Genomic DNA, 26,339 nt, shown 5'->3' with positions numbered 1-26,339 from the left:
AAACAGATCCCAGCAATTCAAAAATGAGCAGAAGGTGCTCAGGGAAGATTTCACCCCCCCAAAGGGTGTTCCTTAAATAAGTGAAAAGCGCTTTACAAATATATGTTACTTACTTACAACCTTCGATCGATCGTTTTTTTTGGAAGAGTCATTAAAAAACAATGTCGATCTGTCGCCGCCCCGCGGTTACAGTCGGTACTGACCCCGTTTGGCGTGTAATGTTTTTCTCCAAGTGCGAGGCAGCAGCGGCTGAGTTGCTTCTCCAAACCTCTCCACGCAGCGAGATCTCATCGACTGAAAAAACAACAATCCTCGACTGGGAAGTCAGTCGAGCGCGGAAAATCGAGGCGGAAAGGAAAAACGGGACGAGCGTCGCAGTTTTTGTTTCTCTCCATGGAGTCGCGGGCTCGGACTCAGCAGCAGCTCTCCGTGGATTAACACACGACTTCTAATCGCTGCGATATCAATTTGATGTCGGACGGTGTCGCGGAAGCTCTCGGACCCTGTTGCCGCTCCTGTGTTTCCCGTCGTTTTGCTTCGGCGTCCACGGATTTTTTTTAAAAGTTGTTATTCGTCCAAGTTTTGAGGATAACCATGTTGGTGGACACTTGTTGAGAGACTAAGAAGCGAAAAGCGTTGCTAACGATGCTAACGCTGCACAGCCAGCGAGTCCCACACATATTGCCAGCGACGGAGGAAACTCGATTTTAAAACACTTTTTTGTTGTTTTTTCTGCTTCTGAAGTATATCTGGGACACACTTGGAGTGCTCGTGTTGGGAATGGACTGGTGTGGTGCCATGACAGCAGTTTAGCCTGTGCTAGCTGCGAGCTACACCGCAGACGACAGTTTAGCTTTGACAGCTAATGTGTCCAGACAAGTGACTCCGCTCCTGATATGCAGAGAAAAAACAACACGTAATTCACCGTGAACTTGCACAAAAATACTACACAAAACTAACCGACCGCCGTCGTTTTAGTACCGAGAACTGACAACACCTCTGGGCTTCGTTTAAACACTTAAAGCAACTTTTTTAGTTTTGACAGCAACATTAGCTTAGCAACATTAGCTCCGTTTTTTGCATTAACATCACAGCGGGTTGAAGGTTGACTCCTGAAGGGACGGAATGTTTGGTGTTTCTTCACGTTTTTCCATGGATTCGCGGATTCGCCCGATACGATACTCTGGGAAGTAAAAAAAAAGACTCGCAGCGAAACCTCCCGCTGTTTCTATCGAAGTGACTGGAGTTGTTGTGGAAGAGTGCGGCCCGCGCCATGTCCAGTTCCCCGGGCACAGGTGGCTCCAACCCCAGGAAGTTCAGCGAGAAGATCGCCCTGCACAACCAGAAGCAGGCGGAGGAGACGCGGGCGTTCGAGCAGCTGATGACAGACCTGACGGTGTCCAGGGTAAATATACACACTTGTCCTTCTAAAATGTCACGATGGGATGTTTGTTATGGTGTGTGTGTTCGGTCAAAAGATCCCAGTCACAGACGCTCTTCTGCCTCTTACATCAGCTGTGATCTACATGTGATGATAATAACATGTTATAACTCAACCAATTGAAGTAACATCAAACCCTCCTGTTTTGATTCTATCTATTTGACAAAAATGTTTTTTTGATCTGTGACAGATAGGAGCTGGATGTTGATAAGGGTATCACATGCCACATTCTGCGGTGCCACTATTAAAAAAGCACCGGGCTTGGGTTACATTGCTGCACTTTCTTGTTTACTGAAAGAACCCATTCAGACCCAGAGAGAGAGGGGGGGGGAAAAAGTATTCTTATCCTTTTATCATTTTTAAATTCGCCTCTCACATCTTTTACCGGATCAAAGAAGGGTTTATGGATGGGTTGAAAGGGAGCGTGAAGGGGTTAGAAATGACTAGGGAGGATGTGCAAGTTAGGTGAAGATGGAGGAGAATGAACTGCTGCGACAGATGGTTTGGTACATAGAAATGAGGAAAAGGTACCATGCAGGATGATTTTCCTGAGAACTGCAAGATATATTTTTTTGCCATCAATGATTGTGGTATAGGTTACATGATCCCCATGTGAGTATAATGTTGTTTAAAGCCATGTGGCTCCTCACACCTACTCTTAATTGTTGTGACAGATCCTTTTTTTTTATGGACGCTCACATTTCATAACACTCTCCATAAGCCTTGACCATTAGATTTGAAGTCAGCACATTTCCACATGCACTATGACTTGGTTGCGTTTCCTTGCTGGAGATGAAACTTAAGAGGCACAAATAGAAAAAAACTCAATTTTTTGCTTTTGTGTATTTTTTTAGCATTATTTTCAAAGGTACCCATTGCTATTTCACAGTTAAATCCCTTTTAACGTTTTTTTTTATGTTAACTTTAATGATTATATTTAGGGATTCCAGTCTAAATCTCTTTTTTATCGTTTCCGTATGCAGCACCTCATGAGCTGAGGGGCGAGATGCAACAATCTGAGCACTCTCTCATCAGTACGCTTGGGTTTGATTTGCTCTGCAATGCAGTGTCAATGAGCTGCGTATCCTAATACTTGCCTGCATTGTTCATCTCTCATCCATGTGTGATCGCTGCACAGTCTTGCTTCGCATTTTTACAACTTGTTTCTGGCCCAAGGAAGACGTGTTGAAAATTGCTTCTTCCAAGCAGTCTCTTGTCATGTTTAAATAAAAGAGCGGGAAGGCTTATAATCGAGGAAAAAAATGGAAGTAGTATATTGTATATGGTGCGTTGAGCCAACCTTTTTTTCTCTATTCCTTATATACTACTGGAAAACAGAAATTTCCCTGAGAGTGTCCTCTCAAAGGGATCAATTAAGTGCAGTCTAAGTCTAAGTCTAACCTGTGATAATCACCAACTGCAACCAGAAAGATTGATTGAGATGTTGTTGTTTCAAATACTGTCTAGTTATGTCTTACACAATGAGAAATATCTAATCTTAACATGAGCACATGTCGTACAAAAAGTCACATTTTGCCACACATGGACACTAGATTTCTCTATTTTATACTTGCATCCTGAAAGGCATTTTTTCCCTCTGCTTTATTCATCCACAAGGGACTGGCATGTATCCAGTGGCAACACTCGTCATTGTTCTATAAAACATGACAGAGATGACATGAGTTCAGAAATACATACTATATCCAGATCTTGAAATTTAACTATTATTTACTGACTTACTTACTAAATCTGTAGGATGAACTTTGAATTATTTGCTTCCAATATTTTCTCTTAAAAAAAAAAACAACCTTAAATCTAGAGTTCTTCAAGGTTGTCTTCCTAAGACACCCACCGTAGTGAGTGCCCTTAATCTACAAAATACTTTAAACCTTTTATTAGCTGGAAAAAACCTGTTAAATATCAGTTAGACATACTTTTTTAATGTGTACACATAAAAAAAGTGAAGGTATGATGTGGTGTATTGAGAGAGCACATTTGACCCCTGTGGTTTCTATATTCCAGTAATGTAAGGAGACAAGTGAGAGGTTTATAAACAGAGCGGCCATTAAAGTAGTCTTTGTGGTCTTGTGGTGTATCAGCATATAAACATCTGTGGCTACTTTATGTACTAAGACTCTAAAATGAGTAGAATGTTGACGATGAACCTCGTTTTATTAATCGCTGGAACACTCTGAAAGAGAAAACGGAACTGTACGAAATTTAGTGAATATGTGTTTTAAATTATGTTGAATTTTCCAATATATTTTATTTTGCAAGTTTTTATTCTCGTCTAATATTATGCTTTTCCATCATGTTTTGACATTTACAGTTCTATCGAGATGAATGTTTTTTTTTAATGCTTGGATGCATATGTTGCTGGGAAGGAACATTTTGGTTTGTATTCCTTTAGTTTCTTGTCAAAACCTGTGGACTTGGCTTTATTTTAATCAGAGATTTGGAAAAACACATTTATTTTATTTTTATTGTATCAAAACTCTCTGAATGAGTTAAACAATGGAGAAATCAGAATCACTTTTCTCATTTAAGACGGTCGGGGTCACTTTGCTAATTGTTATGTTTGGCTGAGCTCAGCTTGTGAATAGTGCACACTGTAATGTGTGATATTTTTAATAACCCACTAATGGCCTGTTGCTATAGCAACAACTCCCAAGATAAATTAAGATCAACGGCTCTCTTAAAATCAGACATCTTTGTTCTTTCCAAGATTGACGTGACTTACAACAATGATGTCTAAAAGAGTTCGCCGTTATAATTCATTCAATTGTTTCTATCCTTGGCTTGCAGTGGCAGACATTCCGAGAAAAACTAAATAGCCTTTACTGGTCAATTCTCAGGTCTGCTTTCAAGGTCCCAGCATGCCAGTGGTTTACAATGTGTTCCCACTGTGAAAGTGCAAGCCTGAATGTCCAGTGAAAAGGAAGTGGTAAACCGAAAAAGTTCAAACTGTCATTGACGTCTGTCAACAAAGAAAGTAATTTAGTTTTGCAAAACTGCAACATTTGTGCCACAGTTGAGCACACATAACTGACACATAGCACAAGCATGTTATATAATGACTCAAACAAGTTGAACAACAAAAATAAATGCATGGGAACCTTCTTTTTCTATTTGTTGGGAAATTATTTGTCGGTGGAATTTAGACTGCAGCTCAAATACTTCTTGTTCTTACAGGAATAGCAATTTGCTGAATATAAAATAAGGGTTAATGATAAATTATTTGTTTCTTTAAAACTGTAGCAAGTGTAAATCTTTATTAAAACAATTTTAATTGCATATGACGTTTACATAAATCACAGGAAATTACCTTTCTACATCAGTGCTTTATTTATTCCCCCTTCTCTAGTTTCTCCCTTTCCTTTTACTTTTCATTCAGAACCCCATCATGCCTCCAGGCAGTTTACGTAACATGGCTGTGTTGAGTGTATTAAATAAAACCCTTTAAACATTATGTGATGTTCTTTTGCGGTCTGACTTTCATTCCTTACTGCTACATCGATTCAAAATGATTACTAAGCATTTACTGTTGTATAAATTTTGCAGCAACAAAACGGCGTATTCTAAAGCAGTAATGGAATACATAATTTATAAGGAAATAAAATTAAAAAAAAAAGAAAACACACTTTTCCACCCAATTGGAACCCCTTTGGTAGATAAACCATGTGTTTCCGACAAGGCATGAGTTACTTTTGAACATCATGGTGCAGAATATTGGTTAATATTATATTGGTAATTTGTAAAAATACAAGTCGCATACCTGTAAAGATGATGTAGAAAAATGCATTCAAACTATTGAAACTATTGGCAAGGTCATTGTCACCGTGACATGACTCTTATGAAACAGAGAGAAAAAAACCCCCTGCAAATATTTTTGATTTAAGCTAATGGTTCAGTTATACTTTAATAGAGTCATACAAGGTGATGTCTTTTGCAGTTAATATTGACTTTCTTTTCCTAATTTCTTGGAAAATTCGATCAAGACTGTGAAATGAGAACAAAGAACAGACTGGATGATGGCCCCGTAGAAGTAAAAAAAACTTTGCTTTGGTGTGTTTGGCTGCCAAAGTTGCCTTTAGACATGCATCCGCTGCTTTGCCTTGGTTGTGATGGAGCTGGGTCGTGAGTTAAAATCCTCAGAGATGAATAATCCCAGCTCTCCTTAAAGTGCACGCTCAATTTCAGCTTTTTTGGAACCAGTTATGACTTGCAGAGAGCGAGGTAGATTCCAGTATAAAAAGTGATCTCTTGAAAACCGGTTGATTTATCAAACCAATAGCTACATACTTCAAAACTACTTCTGTGTTTGAAGATGAATGGCATTCTCGTTTATTTCTACATGATTGGAATATTTTTTGAAACAGCTTTTTTTTTCTGTGTGAAAAAGTAATGAGTGGTTTGAGTCTGGCTTCAAAGGTTTAGACTCCAAGTCATGCTATCATTTTATCTGAGGTTTATCTGGGTTGTGTTGAGCCAAACACTTTTTCATGCAAAATATTTCATGTTTCTGTATTATTTTTAAATCATTTTTGTTAAATGTTTAAATAACAATACATTAGTAGTTATGTAACTTAAATAACATTTTTTTCCTCCTTTTTTTTCATTGGTGTTCCCAATTTTCAGTTTTAGTAACAGATATGAAGTAGATGGTTGATCATGTATCCCTGTTTTCAAAAGTGTTATATGCAAAAATGTAATTGAGGATGGTATATGCATCAAACCAACATGCCTTGTTTCTCTTTGTGCTAAGTGGGGGTGTTTTCTTCTACTTGGTTTGTTGACAATTTGTACTTTGAATAACATTTGTAAAAGAGCTTACACTAAATCTTCAAATAAGCTTAGAGTCAACTATTCAAATTCATACCACGCCCACCGTGCCTCTAACCTCCAGCATCTGTTTGTTTTTCACTTGACAGGTCCAGTTTCAGAAAGTCCAGCAGCTACGCTTGTCTCAAACCCGAGCGCAGTACTACGGAGGGTCTTTGCCAAATGTTAACCAGATTGGTCACGCCAGCACTGAATTTCAGGTAGATGAACTTGATGAATTCGTGACTGTTCCCCGGATTCTATGTAATAGTAAAGAATCAGAGGTTACTCACAATCATGTAATTATTTAATTTGTGTGATGAGTCCCTTGTACGCCTTTCTATTTCACTCTACTCAAGGGGCTGCACTAACCCCCTGCTTAAAGATTCCAATAAATCATGGCTCATTGAATCATTGGTAATTTGATTAAAATAATGTGGACCACAAAGTGATTCTAATTAGTATAAGTGGTTCGCTTTTGATTTGTAATTAGAATCATGACATGTTGTGAATTAATTTCCTGTCTGATTTTATTTACTGTTATCAGAGTGCATCTACAATTACGTACTTGCCATTTAACTGCACATTGATTCAAACAGTACATTCTATTGATGTGGAACGTTGCTTGTCAACAATTTAATTAAACTTGAATTGCCTTCTGTGAGCTCACATATCCACATATGGCACTTTGTTGCTATGTTTAAACATAAAGTCTATTGGATGTCTGACAGTGCAATCAATCGTGACTTCCACGTTATTACATTTCATTTTTTTTAAATGGTACTGATGCTGTTAATAGACTCACTTCTTAATGTACTCAATAAAGAAGTGAAGAAGTATTTAATAAAGAAAAAAAACACCTGAATTCCAGGGAGGATTTCCAGGCCTGGACTCCATCAGAGGAACCCGCCACCATGGTTTGGTTGAGAGGGTCCACAGAGATCGCAACCGCATCAACTCACCCCATCGAAGACCCATCGACAAACATGGACGGCAGATATCCTTTTCACTGCTCTTTTATTGACATTAACAAGTAGTAATTACTGCAGCTGTTATCTCATCCTGCCACTTAGATCATGACACCAGAGCCATGTTACTATTCTGTCTATAGGGTCAGCCATTTTTATTCTCAGGAACATTGTTTTAAGGTCAACTAATGTGAAAACCCAACTCTCCTGACTTACTCGCATGTTTCAAATGTTTAAGTCTTTCTCTCCAACATACAGTTAGTCCCTCATAGTGATGATGTTTTGAAGTTATTACTTTATAAAGTTCTCCACCGTCTAAACCCTCGGCGAACGAGAGGTTACGAGAGCAGTCCATTCTAATGGTCTTCATTCCTCAGCCAGCTGTAATCCCCCCTGCTTTGTTTAAACAACGAGTCCCTTGGAGGTGGATACTTCCAGAATTGATTACACGTGGTGACAAACCATGCTTAACCAATCACAGTAGAGTGGGCGTGGTGAGAGTAAACAAGATTTCTTCTCCAGAAAAAAAGATTTTTCAGAGGGGGGGGGGGGGCTTAAGCACATTTATAATGTAAATATTTAAATGAAAAAAGGGTTTTGTACAAACAGACACATACTGATGATACAATAGAGGTCCTTAATACTTGGAAGATACACTTAAATCAACACATTAGTTTCATTTTAAGAGCCATTTATGGACATGTTTAAAACCTGAATAGTAATGTGTACTCACATAGGGCATGTATGTGAATGTGTTTTGATCTTGTGTCAATATTTATACTATATATATATATATATATATATTGTAAAGTATGCTTGCCTGACGGAGCTTAACTGACTTTAGGGGCCACGCCCCATTAACATACTTTAGTAGATGCATCTTTCAAAAGCCAAAATGTATGAGAGTTCCAGAGTTTTTTGTCTGTTAGTAGGTTTTATAATGGGAGTAAATAGACAGCCTATGACAACAATTTGTTATTCTAGCTTTAGGCTGTATTACGTCTGTTTGTCCTTTGCATTTATTATGGCCGTGGGTAATTAGCAGGCTTTCCATGACTTAACTGCTCAAAACTATGTTTATTTAAAGCTTGGTTGGTGTGACATACATTAAGGTATGAAAGTTATTCATGCTTCATAAGAAAGTAGGACTAAAATCAGTACTGCTGTAGTACATATTGACCAAATTTGGCATTCACGGTTAACGGTTAAACAGATTTTACTATTGAAATGTCTATCAGAATACTATGAATTATACGGTTTACTATTCCAGGAATTGAAAATCTGTGCTGTTAAGCAATTTTGTCCATCCCCACCTCAGACAACCATTCCATTGTAGTGTTTCATTAGAGGAACCTACCCATTAGACCTGGTCAAACAAGGGGCTCTGGCTCAAGTAGACTTTCCCAAAATGTCTATGTGAGCAATAATTGTTGTTTAAATTCTTATCTACCGGTTAAATGCTTATATTTGAATGTTTTTTTTATTTATTTAGTAATTTAATAAGGAAGTTCAAATATGTTTTCTTTTTGGCTAACTGAATTGCATTATTATGTCAGTGGAACCAAATTAACTTAAATAACCTACACAAATGTTTACATTATGTCAAAGCATTTCCTAAGATTTTAATAGTTGCCAACAATCCATTTTATTTACTATACTGAAACCTCGATTGGATGCAGAAGCCATTTAAGATGGGATGACTCAAAGCTTCTTAGATTTTTTGAGTGGGTGGGAGATTAGTCAATGAAATGTAACATGTAGCATTCCTCTAATGTCTTAACTGTGCAGTCACTTAAGAACCAGTCTTGTCAGAGGGGCAGGGTCGAGTTTCGAACCCTATCCATTTTACTAATGGGTCTGACTTTGTTTTAGATACCAAAGTCTGAAGGTCTGGGGTGTGGACGGTTGTCATTATTTGAGTTCTTGAATGTGTATTAAAAAGTACAAAGCAGTTTAAAGTGAGAATACATATTGAACTTTTACATAGCTTCCAACAAATATTATTTATAGAGCAACTAATTTGTTTATTTAAATGTCTCTTTAATAAATCTTTGACCTTTACACGAGTGAAGACTATTATTACGTCATAATGGACACCGCTTTCGTAACTTCTTGTTCGCTGAGATTTCAGACGGGGTAGAACTTTATAAAGTCTTAACTTCAAAACATGCTCATTGAAACATGAGTAAGTCAGGAGAGTTGGGTTTTCACGTTAGTTTCCCTTTAAGCAATGAGTGCGTTTGAAATATATTAGCTATATATCGTGATTTAAATAACTATTGTTGGACTCCATTATGAGTCATGGGTGAAACAACTATTTATGCATTAGATAACGTAGTAGAGAATAGTAATTTACAATAACCTATTTGCCAGAATTCATTTTATAATTGCACATCTTTTTTTCATGTTCCCCAAATATTCTGACTTATTTGTAAGAAGATGCAGTGTTGGCTGAGATCCACAGAGACTTCCAAAGTAATTATTCACTTTATATGTTGATAGGCTTTATTACCTCTCATAAACGGTATCATCTATCTTATGTTTGATGCACCGCCTTTCATTAAAAATGCTTTATATTCTTTGCAAGCTGTCAACATGTTGGCTCTGGGAAAAATAAAGTTAGTTCAGTCAGACTTCAAGTGTGTATTGATCAAAACACATTTGAATTCACTTTGCTTACACTTCTGACTGCTACAGATGTCCAGGCTTTCATGTGCTCAATCTGTAGATTTTGTGTTTTGCAGTGAGTTTGGTGACTATTGCATTACATTTTAGACTACTAATGAGTACTTTTGCAATATTTATTTAGAGAAAGAATTGGTACTTGGTGCAATAAGGTTAAAAGAATGAAACAAAGGAATGTATCAACTGGTCACATTCTGCCATGTTATATAGTTGTATAATTGGTGGTGTAGTATGGAATTTTATATTTGATCAATGTTCGGAGAAATTAATCAATAGACTTACTTTACAAAAACACATTAACTTCTCAAGATGAAAATTGAGAAAATAGTCCTGCCCTTTTGTAGACAATCACAGGAACTCTGCCTTTGAACTGGATTGTTACTCACAGCTATGTTTGTTTCTGCTGTAGATTGTGTGTTACAGCATATATTCCACCATGTTATGAAAGGTACTGAGGTTTGGAAACTCTGCTGATCGGTTATGAACTGCATAAGCAGTTTGAGATGATTCGTGGTATAGAACATGTTCACATTTATTTCTTCTGCTTAAGTTTTCCTTTACTGTTCTCTACATGGAAAGTTCCCCATATGGAAATGTGTACCTGTCGCCACCTCCAGACAACAACTGGAGAAGGTAAGTTAATCATTTGACTGACTCTTTGTGCTCTGACCTGCTAACGTTAGAAAAGATTTTGTTATTTGTTTTTTACTTTATTCCGTAACCGGAGAAGCTCCAGCTTAGAAAATGCAGCATAGCTCTCTCAAAACGACATAAAGTTGACATTGAAAACGGATGATTTCAGGACAAATAAAATGAAAGAAAATCTACACAAAACAAATTCTCTGAGCTTCCCATGTGGCTTTTGTGTCATGTTGACTGCGATGTCGACATCCTTGTATAACATGAGGAGACACTAAGCTCTTGCTATTTAAATACATTTGTGCTAAGAGATGTATAACATTGTGTTAACATCTGTTTGCATAACAGGATATACTATTACAAGGGTTAAAAATGTGGTTTTCTGGAAAATGTAAGTTGATTTGCCCTGCCTTGTGGTACATATTAACAAATATGTAATGAAATGTCATCAATTGTACTCTGTAGGTGTGTTTGTGTGTGTGTGTTTTACAATATATCAAACTGGCTTGTTCAGTTGTCAGAGGCATAAAAGGTTTTGAGAGAGAGGCTTAATCATGCCGTTGATGTATTTTGATTTGGCGCCACTGTAACATAGTGGTAACAGTGATGCAACAATCCAATCATAGAATCCAGCAGAATTGGGGCGGGGGGGGAACGTTTATTTTGATGTTGATGCAGGTTCTCTGTCCAGTTTTATTAGAGCCGCAGAGAGATGTCCTTGTACTGTTTGTCTGCTTTCCCTGTGTTTACCAGCGAGTTAAGGCCCAGCGATAAAACAGAGCAGTGCTCCTCCCCTCACACCCCCGTTCATGTCCATGACTTCACGCTTGTTTTGTATGTGGGCATGGCTCGCTGCCAGAGTGTTTCTGCTTAGTGACTGCACTCACATTCACCAGTCTCTGTGTCGATTGTACTATAACAGCTTGTTCGGTAGACATGAATAAGGCCCACACCCTCCCATCCCTGTTGACAACACAAAACAGGTCGGGCTGACAAATGTCCTCTCAGGGCAACCTGACGTAAGTTTTCTCAGAGTAAGTGTGTGTTATATTCGGAGACCCATTTGGCAAACTTGACCTTTTAATGTTTTAGCACATGTTTTCACCGATGCAACATCGATTTTATTTGTTTTCACAATCCAGCAGCTTCCGAAACACCTCTGCTGAGTCTACTAAACTGTATACAGTTTATACAAAAATATCAAAGGGCAAGAAAAACAACTTGTTCATGAATAAACGTGTTTACTCAAAATGTATCGCATAATTTACTGGGTCAACCCAGCTTGAGGTAACCATGCCTCAACCAAGGCTGAGGGTCAACAAAAGTTTTTCCCAGTATTGTATAAATCCTACCTGAAACCCATAGTTATTTAGGAGAATGCAGAGACCGTTTGGACTTTAGGAGAGTCATAAGAATGGTCGAAACTGGTCCTGGTTTTAGGTGGCTTTCAACCTGATTGCGGTGGTAAAAATATTGTTTTATTAGTTTACTGTTTTGTCATTCATGTGATTATTATCATCCTTGCCTAAATTTCTCTTAAATTGATCTTGTACAGTTTCTCGTGCATGTATTTTGTTAGTCCATTCTTGGCCCAAATCAGTCCTATAATTTGATATCTCTTGCTCTTCTCGTGCGCACCCTAATTTTCCATGAACTTTCTTTTTGTTACATTTAAGAGCCATTTTTCAACCTTTTAATCTTCCTTATGCATGAAGAGGTGAAACATTTTGATAGGGACCAAACTCTCCTATTTAAGAACACTCTTTCTACTGCCTCAATCACTGGAAGGTCTGATAATTGAAAACATTTTGAAGTCATTTCTGCTTCTACTGAACAATTGTGCGCTCGCTGGTTTTAACAGCTGGAGACCAATGACTTCTGACCTGCCAAGGGAGTCGGGGCTGGAGGACATCATGGCATTTGCATGCACTTACGTTTCATTCATAAGTCAATGCCATTGACAGTCATCATCAAAGCTGTCCGCAGATTAGAAATGGGTACAGCGGGATGGAAACCTGGTTCACCTACACTACATAGAGTTACTCACATAGTGATATATCTAGATACAATTTTCATTCCTATGGTGCTTTTTTCAGTGAGTGAGTGTTTCTCTGATTCAGACTTTGAAAGACGCCCAAGACAGAACACCAGTGCCTCTTCCATGGAAGGAAATGTTTGCTAGTCAACCCAAACTGTCTCAGTTGTTTAGAATCATTTCACTAGTTCTTCTGCAAAAAAAGACAAATGTTTAAGTTTCTGCTTTGTATAACGACCAATTTGTCCGGATGAATTCCTTACACAGCAAATGTTTAACATGAACGATCGTTTGACTCTGTATTGATGTAGTTAGTATAAGCAGTGCTTGACTTCCCACATATTCACTTGATTTGCTGCACAGCACCGTGACATGCTGTTTTATTTGGAAAGAAGTATAATGGTGTTGAGACGAGAGAGCAAAGACTGGCAAGATTATCCAGGTTCTCTTTCCTGGAGCTCATTAGGAAATCCAATTTAAAGGATTAATCTTGTTACACGCTCCTTAAGGAAGCATTGTTATATATTGCGTGTAGAAAGAAATTATCTGTTGAACCATTTAAAAATGCAAAGTATCTAATGAGCAGCAAGTGGAGGGCTCTTGCATGTCTTTAGGCAGAGGGGGATTCTAAGTGTTTACAAGCCCAACTACATCTGCGCTGCATTAAAACTCATCAGCACTCCACAAAAATGTTTTAACTGTTTCAGAACTTTGACAATGTTTCCTTTGTACTTTATTAGGTTTGTTTGCATGCATGTTAAGAGACGACAATCTGCTGTCTTTTGACCACATTATCGAGACTTAAAGGCATTGAGCCAATTTTTTTTTTAAAGAACGACAGTGGAAATGTTCACATGAACTCTGACCTTCTGTGCACCATCAATCTGGCAAATGGATTTGATTATGCTTCCTTAAGAAAACGAGCCAGCACTTATGTTTCCTACCAATCATCCATACTGTAATCTAATAAAGTTGTGGTTGCCCTCAAAACTTTTTATGTGCATGTCTTTCTGAAAATGTTTCTGAACATTTTTGACAACTTGGAGAAAGATTACTGGCATCACCCAGCTTTACTCAATGTACAATTGAGAGTCAGAAAAACATCTGGTTTTAGGTCAAAGCCATGTTCAATCCCACGCCCCTCCTTCTCTCCTCATCTTTGACCTGCTATTCCTGTACCAACGTCCCTGAGGATAGAGAGTCAAAACAAACTCCCAAGAGGTGCGTGTACAAAGCAAACCTTCCCACAAGTTGTGTATCCTGGAAGGTATCGCTGGGCCAACATCGTTGTTTTCAATGATCACAAAAATATCTGTAATGGATGAATAGTGTAAAGGTCTGTGAAGTTCTTACATTTGAATGGGAATCCTTGCCATGCACAAGTCAATGCAGGAGGAGGAAAGCATGCACAACAGAAACAAAGCACACACGCGTCACTGAGCTAAAAATACTGTAGTTATATTGTTGGGCTGGGAGGGGCACTGTTCCTTACCTGTAACTTTACAGCTGGAGATAAATATAGATTTTTACAACCCTTGTTGACTGTGGTTGATCAGGTAGTTCTGCTCAAGTGAATGTGGTTTAAAACATATTTTTATTGATGTGTAGTTTAAGATTAATTTCTTAAAACGTATAATAGCTCCTGCCATTCATGAAAATGAGTCTTTCAGAATAAAAGATCCAATCTAGCGCATTCAGAATAAAAATGTATCGGCATTGAAAGGGGGGAATTATACTTGTTGTCAATCAGGTTGACGTCCATGTGAACACCAATTGTGATTGCCTCTCCCTGGACTAATGTTGTGTCACTGTGCATGTTTGTTTACCTCAAATGACCTGATGCATTTACTCTTGCTCCAGCACTAACAAACCTATCAGGGGATAAAGATAAAGGCTATCATGCGGTGGGTTTTCGGTAGCAGTTTGTTTCCAGGTGGCTAGAGGAAGTTGCCTTGAGGAAGGCCACTTAAATGCCACTTCAAATTCATTAGTTAAACATGTTCCATCTCAACACAAGGGTTATGCCTCTTCAGAGCCTTAGAAGTAGTAGTAGTAGTAGAATTTAGTACCAAGATCTCTTATTTCTGAAGGTGACATGGTCCATACTCTGAGACACAACTCATCCGTGAATTTCAAAGAAGAAACGCAGCATTAGGAAATTAAGAGGAACATTCTACAAAAATGGTGTTTGTTGTTTTTCTTCTTTTATTGAAGTGTTTCCGTTCCTGTTCTTCTGTGGACCAGATGGGTTGCTTGCCTGAGTAAAACCAATCATGCGGTTTGATGTTTTGTTTCCCCAAGAACCAGACAAGACTGCTTCAGATAAACCCACTTCCATCGTTTCAGGCTTTGATAATGGCTCTTCACATGAAGTTGTTCCCTGCCCTGGCAGGCATAGGCAAAGAAGAGCCTGTTGTATTTCACTTTTTTACAGCAGATCTGTGTGAGCTGTTAGGAATTGCTCAGACCATATATGTTGAATTCTTCCATTTTTTTGTTTCCTCCTCATCCTTACATGTGGATTAGCATTAGGGTGTTTCTTAATATATGACTGGGCTTTTTCCGTATTGGTACATATTTGTTTTATTTCCTCTAACAAACCTTTCTCTTTCTTATGAACTGACATTTTTAGAGCATTATCCTGGGGTCTCTGCTAGCGTCTAATAAATGTCTTTCATGCATATTCCTCTGTCTCTTTGAAGGGAACAGCCACCATGGACTGAGGAAAAACGGCTTGGGTTTAGATTAATATCTCAGCTCAACAGGTGACCCTTGACCCATGAGTCTCTTCTCTTTTTTGGCCTCTCCTAAATGCTTTATCCTTTTTCTCACACTGCCATCAGCAATTCTGCTTTGTTTTTTTTGTGATCTGACTTTGATAAGACAGTGTCCTAGATTCTATCCTTTTGTAAATCTGTCTGATATTGAACGTCACAATAATCCTTTTCCTTCCCCCTCATTAGCTCTGAGCACGACAGAGTCTTAGCTCATGACTTTCACTGATTCGTTCTTGATTTTTCTCTGATAGTTTGCTACTTAACTCTCCACTTCTTCACTTCTCAATCTGAAATCCTTTCTCACTGACCGAGCAGGGGCTCATTTGCACTCTTAACATTTCTCAACTAATTTTCTTTTTTCAGCCCTTTTACATCTTTCACTGGAGTATATACTTGAATTGTGTTTTTTTTTTTGTTTTTTTCTTTTCAGAATTGAAAGTGACCATTCATTGTATACTATTTACAAGTGGGATTTAATTTTTTTTAAAACCCCATTTATCTCCAGTAATTGTTAAGAATTAACCCAAGTACAAATACAGTTAATGGTGTTATTAAGGATTAAATCCCCCCCTCAATACTAAACTGTGCTCTGTAGACACTGCCAACATGCTCAATTGTTACAAAGCCAAGTAACTGACTTTGCCCCAGTGGCTGTTGTATAAGAATTATGTGACGCATAAAGAAGCCCATTGAATCTTTTCAGAAAGCCCTCGAGAAACTTTGCTGCTGACGCGAAATTTCTCAGAATTGCAAGTTTTAAAAGCTTATATCTTAGATCTAATCTTTCCTGCATAAACAGTACGCTTGTATGCGTGTCATTGTAATTCATATATTTATCTCTACATATTTACAGTGTCGGTCATTGCTCCTTCAATTAACATTTGTACACCAGAAAATGTAACTTATTACGATTGTTTGGTGGGTGCATAGTGTCGGGCCCCTGAGTGATTTAATTTGAAAGAATTGCAGCAATGCAACCCTGAAGTTTTATCATCTGACTTAGTTTCTCCTAAATTATCTTTTCACCACAGCAGCCATTTGAGATTATTATTTAGTGACATTTTTGAATCTTACACGGTTTCTTTTATATAGAGCCCAGTCGATAAATGGTGATTTGTTTCCTCAAGCACAAGTGGTTAAAGGTTGATTCTCAAAATAGTTGAAGCAATATTGTCCAACGTCATTTTTATTATTTCATAAATTATAGGGTAATGAATCTTTTTGCATGAGTGCAGGTTTACTTAAGGGCATCTCAGCAGTCAATTAAGGCAACAGTTTTGAATGCATTTTTTCACTTTCTTGGCACCCAATTTAAAAATAAATTTAAGCCAATTTATGTGACTTTCATCAGCATATTCTCATCAATTCAATTAATCATCAATTTTATTGGGTTCTGGTCATCGTATTTTATTTATTTTATTTTTTTAAATCAAAGTTGTGTAAGATATTTTCTGCTGCTTGTACATGCAAGGTCAATATCTTGTGAAGCTTGGGAGAATCAGACTGACTCACTAACCTCCCATCTCTAAGGAGTCCCCTGCCTCGGTCCAGAATGCTGAAGTAATTTGCATATTTGTCTTTTACCTCCTACACAGGACCAACTCTGACTCTGCTCTTCACACGAGTGCGATGAACCCAAATCCCCAGGATCCCTTTGGAATTAACCAGCAGATGGGCCGAGTTCTCCCCCAACGAAATGGTGAGACTTTTTCCACAGTCAGTCACTCAAACAAGCACCTCAAAATATGAATATTGGAGAAAGTTCCCACCATTATTTTTCATATTTTGTCCATCATGTTGTTCAATTAAGCTTTATGTTTCTCTTGAGCTGCTGGTGTTTCTTTCTAACCTTACTTCACAAGGCAAATCTGGATAATAAAACAGAATAGTTTTTTCGACTAAACTCGTATGTGTTAATTACAAGTACTTTTGAAGGTTAATTAAAACATTACTTACACAATTATAACATAGAGAAGATATAAAACATTGCCATTGTAAACCGTTTTAATAGCAATAATAACTTGTATTCGGACATATTTATGCTCCACATTTTGTCAAAGAAAAATCACATTTGAAACTCATCATAGTTTTTATATACACACACATTAATTCCTCATTGGAATACTAAGGTTAAAAAAACTATTGATTATCATAAACGTTATTTAATTGATCATTGATTTATGTTTGAAATACTGAGGGAAATAAAATCAATTTATTGAAAGTAAATTCTTTTGAAGTGCATATAAGTGTTTTTTTTTTAATTTAATCATATATAGTCGGTATATATATTGAACCACTGAAAATGTATCTATAATAATTATGTCAATTATTTTGTGCAATATTGTCTACTTGTGTGCTGACATGTGTTCATGTCAAGTGGATAATTATGACTAGAGAATGATTTCATATTTAACCAGCAGGTAAAAAAAAAAATGTTGGCACAGTGATGCTTATTTATTCTGTGTACAAATGTTTATAAATAGCAATGTTATGACACGACAGGTCTGTTGCATCCAGGGAGCAGATGACTTGCATGTGGGCTTGGCTTCTTTGCTCACACCATTTGTATCATCTCAGTACTGCATTCCCGGTGACTGTCGGCTGTCCTTGTAACTCCTCAGTGACTGTTTCTCTTCACACAGCCTCATGTATGAAGCCTGCACAAATGACTATGCTGGCTCTTCATGTTCTGTTTGGATGATACGGAGCTCTCTCCGCTTTTGTAAAGCCCGGGGTTTTCTTTGACACCTCTTGAGGCCTCAGTGCTTTCTGAGTTGTGTTAAGCTCTGGCTGATTAAAGATGAATCCAAGCAGGAGTCATAGCAGTGAGCCACAAAGCCGGAGCGTGGAGATGTTTCTTGACGATATCTAAGCAGGACACAATGGCTACACATGGATTTGCCAGAAACACTTGGCACCGACTTAGGTCTGCAGCTGTCCGCCCCACTTGTTATTTTAATGCTAAAATGTGAGCTATATCTCATCGTGAAGAGGGGCCTTCTAGAAACTAAATCACTAACTGGTGAAAGAATGACCTGGCGTGGTATCAACTGGAGCACTTCTGCATTAAGACGCGAATAATATCGTTTGATACGATGAGCAATATTTTCCTTTAAAGGCTGGCATGCACCAGGAAATTTTGAAGGTTTGACAAGAGAACATATTTTCTCATTATAATGTTGTATAACAAAGAGCCCTCTCTTCTCTCATTGGCCAAATTCTTTCCCCTCTTTCCTCTTCTTCACGACTTGATTCCAGATGCCCGGCTTTTGTTTTTATGATACTGGGACATAATTGCAGCGGGTGCTGCCAACAGACCGCGTCAGTTTATTTAGTTATTAAGGCAGACATTCAGTCATTGTTTCATATTGAGTCTGTTTTTTTTTCTTCATTTTTTCACTCATCTCTGGCTGGCATGCAGCAAGTCTAAATGAAGCAGAAGTGGATGGCTCCAGAGACGGTGGGTTACATTTGTTTGTCTTTAATGTTCGTCTGGAGAACACATGTTTAATTAGAGATTGCTTTCTCCTCCAGTCTTTTCCTTCCCCGCCCTGCCCAATGAGGAGAATTTAATTGGCGTCAGTAAACCCCTTCCAAAGCAGCTGTGGGAGGCCAAGAAGGTGAGACCACTGCCCATTTAAATGCTCGAAGAAAACACCAAACATGTTAAAGGGTGATGAAAGTATTAGCCTCTTTACTGTAAAACCACTTGTAAAAAATAAGTAGTGGTACATCTTGTACTCCCTTTTCATTAGCCTAAGAGAAACGTATACTCTGCTTTCCTTCAGGTCCAGTCTCTGGCATCGAGGCCTAAGTCATGTGAAGTGCCTGGAATAAAGTAAGTCAAAATTCAGACTCGGAAAAGGTTGAGTGAGAAAAGCAAGTTGAGGCATACACATAGTTTTTGTATGTCACACCTGAAGCCTCACCAATCAGATTTAATAAAAATGTGTACATATGTAGGCCACAAGTAAACTGTAGGTGTCCACATTGAAACATTAGATATTTCCATAAAAAGATGATGCACAGAAACATTTCTCAAAATTGCCCTTGTACGGTACATGTAACACAGCAGTAAAACTGATTATAAAAGAATACACAGCCTGCCAGAACATTCATTATTAAATTCAGGCCTTCTGATGTTATTGCCTTTGAAAGCATCTGTCGTCATTTTGCTGTAAGTTCTTCACGCATCTCACCGTCAATCAATTGTGAAATGCTTTACCGCCACTTGTTTTTCAGGGCGTTGTAGTAAAGTGTTCTTAAAGCGGGAAAGAAGTTGTTGCTGGTAGTCTGGAAATTCTGGTATTCTCTGTACCATGGTGAACCCTTCAAAAGCTTTATCTGACATATGATTTAGTATTATTATTTCTGCTAGTGCTATGATATATTTGAATCTGTGTCTGCAATACTGTTTGAGATAAGAGACGCTCTTGTCCTCAAACTGATATCACGTTAAATTCAGTTGCCCTCGGGTCTGAAGTGAAAAACAATTGATGAAGGGAGTGATAAATCAGACCGACAACATGACCTTTGCATGAGGCGTCAAGCTGCTCCAGCCTCATGTTTCAAGCCTCTTCTCTCCCTCGGACAGTGCGAGACACACGTTTGAACGGCCAGCATTTGTTCATTGTTTGTGTTGTGGCAGCTCGTGTGCCAGAGTGAAGAACACTACAATGAGTCACAGTCGCTGCTCATATGGAGCGAGGGCCGCATGTGATCAGGGATGGAAATGAGAAACATAATGGAGGAGAAATAAAGACGACAGGATGGGAGTCTATTAAGTTCTAATTGGAAATGTGATTGAATCAGTCAGGGAGGGTAATTGCTTTATAAATTACAAACGTCTGACTGCAGCTTGTTTCGTGTTTACCTTCTGTGCAGTATATTTCCCTCTCCGGAGCAGAATCCAGGTCTGTCCCACTACCAGGGAGCGTTAAATACAGGAGGCTCCCTCCCCGACCTCAGCAACCTGCACTTTCCCTCCCCTTTATCCACCCCGCTGGACCCCGAGGACAACGGCGGATACCCCAACCTGAGTGGAGGGAGCAGCACCGGAAACCTGCCCGCCGCCATGATGCACCTCGGCATTAGCAATCCACAGGGTGAGTTGATGATGTCACTTGAACTGGAGCTGAACTTACTGTAGAATTGTCCAGCTGATTTTCTCCTGAAGTTAAACATTACTTTTTGAACTATGGAACTTCTACTGCATCAAAGTGTAGAAGCACAATTTTATGCACAGAAACAACCTCCAAGCGTTCTTGGTCGGGACTTTTCTTTTCCATCGAGCTTCTTCATCAACTCCTACTTTGATCACGTTACCCTTTGCATCCAGTCTCTCACTGGGACTGCAGCCTGTCTTGAGACACTGGCGTCTCTGCCAGTCTTCTGCGTCTTCACAGCAGCCGTCAGTGAAAGACGGCTCTGTTCAGAACTTCCTCACTCTGAACTCTGCTGCTGATCCCATCACTTCAGTGCCGGTGCCTCTCTCTGTTCTGTGGTTCTGCTCCCACGGCGAGCACAGTTCAGCTTGGCTGCGCCGCAGACTGACATTGGATCATTGACCCTACTTTGACTCGCCACAATCAGCTCTGTTCTCTTCCCTCGCTTTACCTCTGTCCTCTCATTTTCCCCTAAGAGGACACAATGAGCCAGTGTTTGGGGTTTGGATCTTGAGAGCAGGAAAATGGAGAGCATAATGCATCGCAGCTGCCAAACAAGTTTCCTCCCATCATGCTCTAGTTCTGTGGCGCGTTAAAAGTTGGTTTATAGCAAGATTAATGTCTTCTGCATTGTCTCTGCAGGCCTTTCGTCCTCTCTGAGCAATCCCTCCATCCAGACTTCTCTCAACAACTGCCAGCTACAGTCGTCCCTCAGCAATCCTTCCATCCACTCGTCTCTGAGGCTCTCCAACAACACCCCTCGACGACGGCCGGCTCCCGTCAGCCCCCTCACACTCTCTCCCGGTGCGGAGCAGCGCAGAGGTCTAGCCAAGCCGCTGTCCCCCACCATGTCCCCCTGCCTGTCCCCCATCACACAGGTACTGCTTCTCATAATGGGCAGAAAGTCTTGACCGTCATTCACTCTGTAGATAAACATCGTCCTAGAATTTTATGTAGTGACACAAAACATGCAAACACAAAAAAACACAAACATAAAAAGTGTAAACCAGGGGTCTCTGGCCGGGGGGTGTCAGAGGTCAGTTCTTGTGGAGACATTTTTTTCAGTGTAGAAACTTTTTTAAAAAGCCTGAAAATTTAAATCTCTGAAAAAACTATTTGAACACAAAGAAATGTGAAAATACAGAAGTGTATTTTTCCGAATTCCGAACAAATTGCAATGTATTTTTTATAAAAGCAACAAAAACAAACTTAATTTAAACACAAAAATATGTTAATACATTTAAAAAAGAATTCCATCTTGGCTAAATGTTATGTAAATTATCAAATTTAATGTGATACATTTTTATGTTTTAAACATCTGATATTCAACAAAGTATACTTTCATCTGCCTACACATAATGTACCATTAAATGGAGCGCAGCAGGTCGTAAATTTCAAACCAAAATGTACACAAATTCACACATCTGCACCGAAGAAGTCTCATTTTGCCTTTGCAAGCATGACTTGGTGAAATTCGGGGCAGAAAAGGTTGCTTTGCTGTGTTAAAGTAGCATCAGAAATGGCAGCGCAGTGACTCCTGCTGGTGTTTCTCATCCGTTCAAGGGCGTCGCTCTGGACACCAGCAACATGCCGCGAGAGCCGCCGCCACCCTACCCTCTCTACCAGCAACCCAAACACGCCGTGGACCCCAATCGCCAGTGCCAGCAGCAGCCTTTGTCCCCTCATCAGAGCGCCGTGCTGGACTTCAACACCAGCCAGGTCGGTACTTCAGTCAGTGCTCTGACGGTTGTTCAAAACATCAGGTTTTTCTTTAAAGAGTGTTCTTCTTGTTGACAGCACAACAACATGGCGGGACTGTTCAGCGATCAGGTGTTGGAGCAGCACTTCAACCGGCAGAGTAAAACCAACCCCTATAATGAGGTGTGTTCTTACATCTGCACACATAAACAGAGTCTTTGTTTTTATTTTAAATCCACATCCCACAAATTAAAAATGTGAAGCAGAGCTCGGCTGGAAGCTTCTGTTCCTCGTTTAAGAGCAAATTAACCAAATCACATTCTGTGCTGGAGGATATGTGGGAGTGAGGATTCAGATGGAAACGCTTTAGATTTCTCAATGCTGGTGAGAGGGTGTAAGTGATATTTAAAGATCAGTATCATTCAAACAATAACCCTTTAGTCTTATAAGTGTTAACAAAAAAAATGATGTTGTCCTTAAAGGTTAACTAATGTGAAAACCAAACTGTCCTGACTCACTCACATGTTTCAAATATTGAAGTCTTTCTCTCCAAGATGCAGTAAGTCTCTCATCATGACCATGTTTTGAAGTTATTACTTTATAATGTTCTCCCCCGTCTGAAATCTCAGCGAACAAGAGGTTACAAAAGTCCATTATGAAGTAATAATGGCTTCACTCCTCCTCCAGCCAGCTATAATCACACCCCGCTTTGTTTATACAACAAGTCTCTTGGAGGTGGAAACTTTAGAGATTGATGACAAGCGGGGACAAACGTCAGTCCTTGACCAATCAGAGCAGAGTGGGTGTGGTTACTGTATACAAAGATTTGAATGAACATGTATATAAAATAAATATTTCAATGAAAAGAGAGTTTTGTACAAACATAAACATACTGATGATATATAGAGGTTGAAGATCTATTGAAGACACACATAAATCAAATAATTAGTCGCACTTTAAATAGTGTTTTTAAATGTCTTGTGACTAAATGGAAAGTACCAGCAGGCAAACTCACAAAGCTTATTTCATTTTGCTTCGACACGTTTGGTCATGCACAGCATTTAGTTCCAGCTATTTCTGGCCTTTATGTTTATTCATTGTATGCCGTCTTATTCATTCATGTTTTATTACATAAGAGAAAATGCGTTTTCTTAATGTAAAGCTGTGTGTGACTCCTTGGAGCCCGAAGGAGTGAATGAAAACAATCACTGATGACTCCAGATAACCCTCTAAAAGATCTTAGCGACACATGTTCTGATTCAGTGTTTCTTTCAGATCGACCAGTATAATCTGCTGGACAACATGATGAGCTGCACGTCCGCTGGGTCCTGCTTCGACCCCTCCTCTTCCTCACTCTTCTACTCGCAGGCAGCTATAGCGGGGCTGGGGGGCAGCCAGGGCAGCCTGCAGGACCCCATGCACATGAGGTCCAACATGTTCTACTCTAACTGCAGCGGCGGGCTGCCGAACATCATCCTCACCGGTGAGTCCACGAGTGTCTGCTCGGCTTCTCGCTCCAGAAGTGTGACTAAAGAGTCGCTCTTAACTTCTTTGCCTGCAGACGACTCCAATCCCAACCTGTCTAAAGACATGAGCAACGCTCTGTTCACAGTGCCTGAGTGCTTCGACTCGGAGGGAGGCTTCCCGCTGGAGGACGAGCTGCGCATCGAGCCCCTGAGCCTGGACGGCCTGAGCATGCTCAGCGACCCCGACATGGTGCTGCCCGACCCGTCGGTGGAGGAATCCTTCCGCAGCGACAGACTCTGAAGCCCTGAGACGCGTCCTCCTCGGAAAAACACAAATGTCAATATGCATGTTCAGACGAGCCACTGTGCATGCAGTCACTGCTTTGAAGAATCACGAAATGTGAAACGACGCCACCGACATGCACACCCTCCTCTGTGACTTGTGAACAAACGTACTTTTACTCCAGCGACGTTACTCTTCTCCTCTCCACGCGTTGAGGAGTCTTTTCGGGCTGATCCGACGCAGCCGTCATTTGTTTGGGTGAGGATCAGGAGCCCAGCTCGCTCCGCTCACAGCCCCCCACCACCACCCCCACAGGCCGTAGCAACAGCATCACCGCGGTAACAATCACCATAGCAACCCCGTCGTTGTGCGAGTGTGTTGGACAAATGCGCTGGAGGATCGTGCTGCCGATGCTGCTCAACCGCTGGAGCGGCGGCGTGAGCGAACAATCAAAGTACAATCAAAAGTCAAAAAATCGTATATTTGCGTAAAGATTACCAGATTATTTTGTCAGATTTAGAATGTATTTTCTAACTTGAGTCAAAAGGGCAACTGTTTACAAAGATACAAGAATATAACTAGAGAATTGATTTTTCTATTTGAACGCATAGAAAAACTGAAGGTTCTATTTTTACTCGCAAATTGGTTGAGGACCCCCCCCCCTCCCCCACCACCACCCTCTGACTGCACTGGGACGCATCACCTGTCATCAAAGAGAAAAAAAAAAGAGGAATGAGCATTTTTGTTTATGTTTTTTAAGTGTAACAATTTTATATGTTTTACTTTTAAAGAGTTTTGTACCAAATCGTAATGGCGCTTACTTTGAATCTGGTCGTGAATAAGGGCATGCGCTGTGCTACCGTGTTTGGCTTCCCGCGCTCGTGTCTGGGCCGTCACTCGTCCCCCCCGTGGAGTCAGATCGCAACCATCACGTGGACATCGGACATCATGTAAAATTGCACTGACGCTCTTTTGCACTAGTGACTTCATGTTGTGGAGACTGAGATTTTTACATTGGGTTGTGGTTTTTGTTTCCTTTTTTTTTTTTTTTTTTTACACCTGACAACCCAAAAATTCACTGCGGTGAAGCATCTGTGCCAGCAACAAACATAAGGTGTGTTTTCTGGGCCTTTTAAGTGCTTTTTCTTATTCCCACATATATGAAAAACTGTGGATTTTTAAGGGCATTGAGTGCCCGTTTTTGTCTGATGAATTGAGTTGTCACAATTTGAAGCAAAAAACAAACGCTTTTTTCAAACGCTCAGACTCGTGCTCTCAAGCTATGCAACTTGTTTCCCAAGTGGAACCTGTTGAGCAGGTCGATCTTGTACATTATGCAGTGTATCGCAGCAGCCCTGCAGCTTTCTGTTGTGTACACAACCTTGAGTGGGTGTGGAATTGAAATCACAATATTACATGTGTCCAGTGTCCACAGTGGTCCTCGGTGAACTGCGAGACGATCAACACGAGCATTGTCAATGAGATTTTCTCTCAGCTTTACGTGTCCGCGGACACAACAACGAAGAGGGACGACGGTTATTTTCTATAAGAGTTTATATCAGCTACTTTAGTGTTGGGTCACTGTGAGCGATGGAGCCACTTTTGCAGTCTAATGTTCTGGCTTTAAAGCTCTTTGTTTTTCTTTCCTCTGTCCTGCTGTCGGCTGCCTTACATCCACGTCTCTTTGATATATTGTGGCTTGCATCACCTCCTCATCGTTCTAGCTTTAGCTGTCAGGTACCAGCTTCCTGTGCGCTCTCTCCCGTCACTAAATTGTTTTTTTTGGTGTTTTTTAGATGCATTTTCAAATGTACAGTTCTGTTATTTAAATATGTTTATGTCCACTTCTGTTTTTTTTTGTTTCCTCCCAAGATCGAAAATCGTCTTGGTATGTAACATGTTATAGTGCTTATCTTTCTGATTTAATATAAACAATAAAACTTTAAACTGTGTCTTAACTCCGCCTCTTTGCTGTTCTTTGACCCACCGGTGGGGGGCAGCACATTCACACTTGACGCAGTGGGCGTCACATCCAAACTCCTCCAACTCCTTAGTAAGTGTTCTTTGTAAAGCGCTTTTGTCAGACCAGGTTCACTCAAAACAATACACATTTAAAAAAGCTAAAAGGCCAAGACAACACTGTGACACGCATAGCATTTGTATGATTACTTTTTTTTTTAAATGACGTTCCTTTATCTTCTTCATTCATTCATGGCCATTTAATTCTTGTGTCTATCTTGGAAAATAACTTTAAAATATGTTTCCATACACGACGGGTACATTTATTTAGTATTTTCTTATCAGCAATTCTACAAATTTGAAGATGCATGTTTTATTTTGGAGGCTACATTTATACATAGT

At 39.6% G+C, this 26,339-nt stretch overlaps 1 protein-coding gene across 3 annotated transcripts; it reads left to right on the top strand.

Annotated features, from left to right (window-relative positions):
• The first annotated feature begins 240 nt into the window (after positions 1-240).
• crtc3 (CREB regulated transcription coactivator 3) lies at positions 241-25,930 on the top strand. 3 transcript variants are annotated; one of them, XM_087794370.1, is made up of 15 exons: positions 241-1,405; positions 6,373-6,483; positions 7,134-7,261; positions 10,489-10,548; positions 15,292-15,354; positions 16,962-17,065; positions 18,788-18,826; positions 18,901-18,986; positions 19,155-19,204; positions 20,251-20,471; positions 21,174-21,409; positions 22,095-22,250; positions 22,329-22,412; positions 23,505-23,712; positions 23,842-25,930. In XM_087794370.1, exons 1-15 carry the CDS (start codon positions 1,274-1,276, stop codon positions 23,994-23,996), a joined length of 1,833 nt encoding a protein of 610 aa, XP_087650496.1. In that variant the 5' UTR covers positions 241-1,273; the 3' UTR covers positions 23,997-25,930. The 3 variants fall into 3 exon arrangements, with proteins under 3 accessions (XP_087650496.1, XP_087650495.1, XP_087650497.1); XM_087794369.1 differs by having other exon boundaries at positions 23,791-25,930; XM_087794371.1 differs by lacking the exon at positions 15,292-15,354 and having other exon boundaries at positions 23,791-25,930.
• Positions 25,931-26,339: the final 409 nt, after the last annotated feature.

The sequence above is a fragment of the Callionymus lyra genome, chromosome 6 (assembly GCF_982586985.1).
Source record: "Callionymus lyra chromosome 6, fCalLyr1.hap1.1, whole genome shotgun sequence".
In the NCBI taxonomy this organism is placed as follows: Eukaryota; Metazoa; Chordata; class Actinopteri; order Syngnathiformes; family Callionymidae; genus Callionymus; species Callionymus lyra.
The sequence above is the reverse complement of the archived record's forward strand: the minus strand, read 5'-3'. Positions and strand labels throughout refer to the sequence as shown.

Excerpts from the sequence above, each read along its gene's own strand:
- crtc3 (XM_087794369.1), top strand. The coding sequence starts at position 1,274 with ATGTCCAGTTCCCCGGGCACAGGTGGCTCCAACCCCAGGAAGTTCAGC. Across the intron at positions 19,205-20,250 it reads TGTGAAGTGCCTGGAATAAA|TATATTTCCCTCTCCGGAGC; the intron begins GTAAGTCAAAAT and ends CCTTCTGTGCAG. Across the intron at positions 22,251-22,328 it reads TGGACTTCAACACCAGCCAG|CACAACAACATGGCGGGACT; the intron begins GTCGGTACTTCA and ends TCTTGTTGACAG.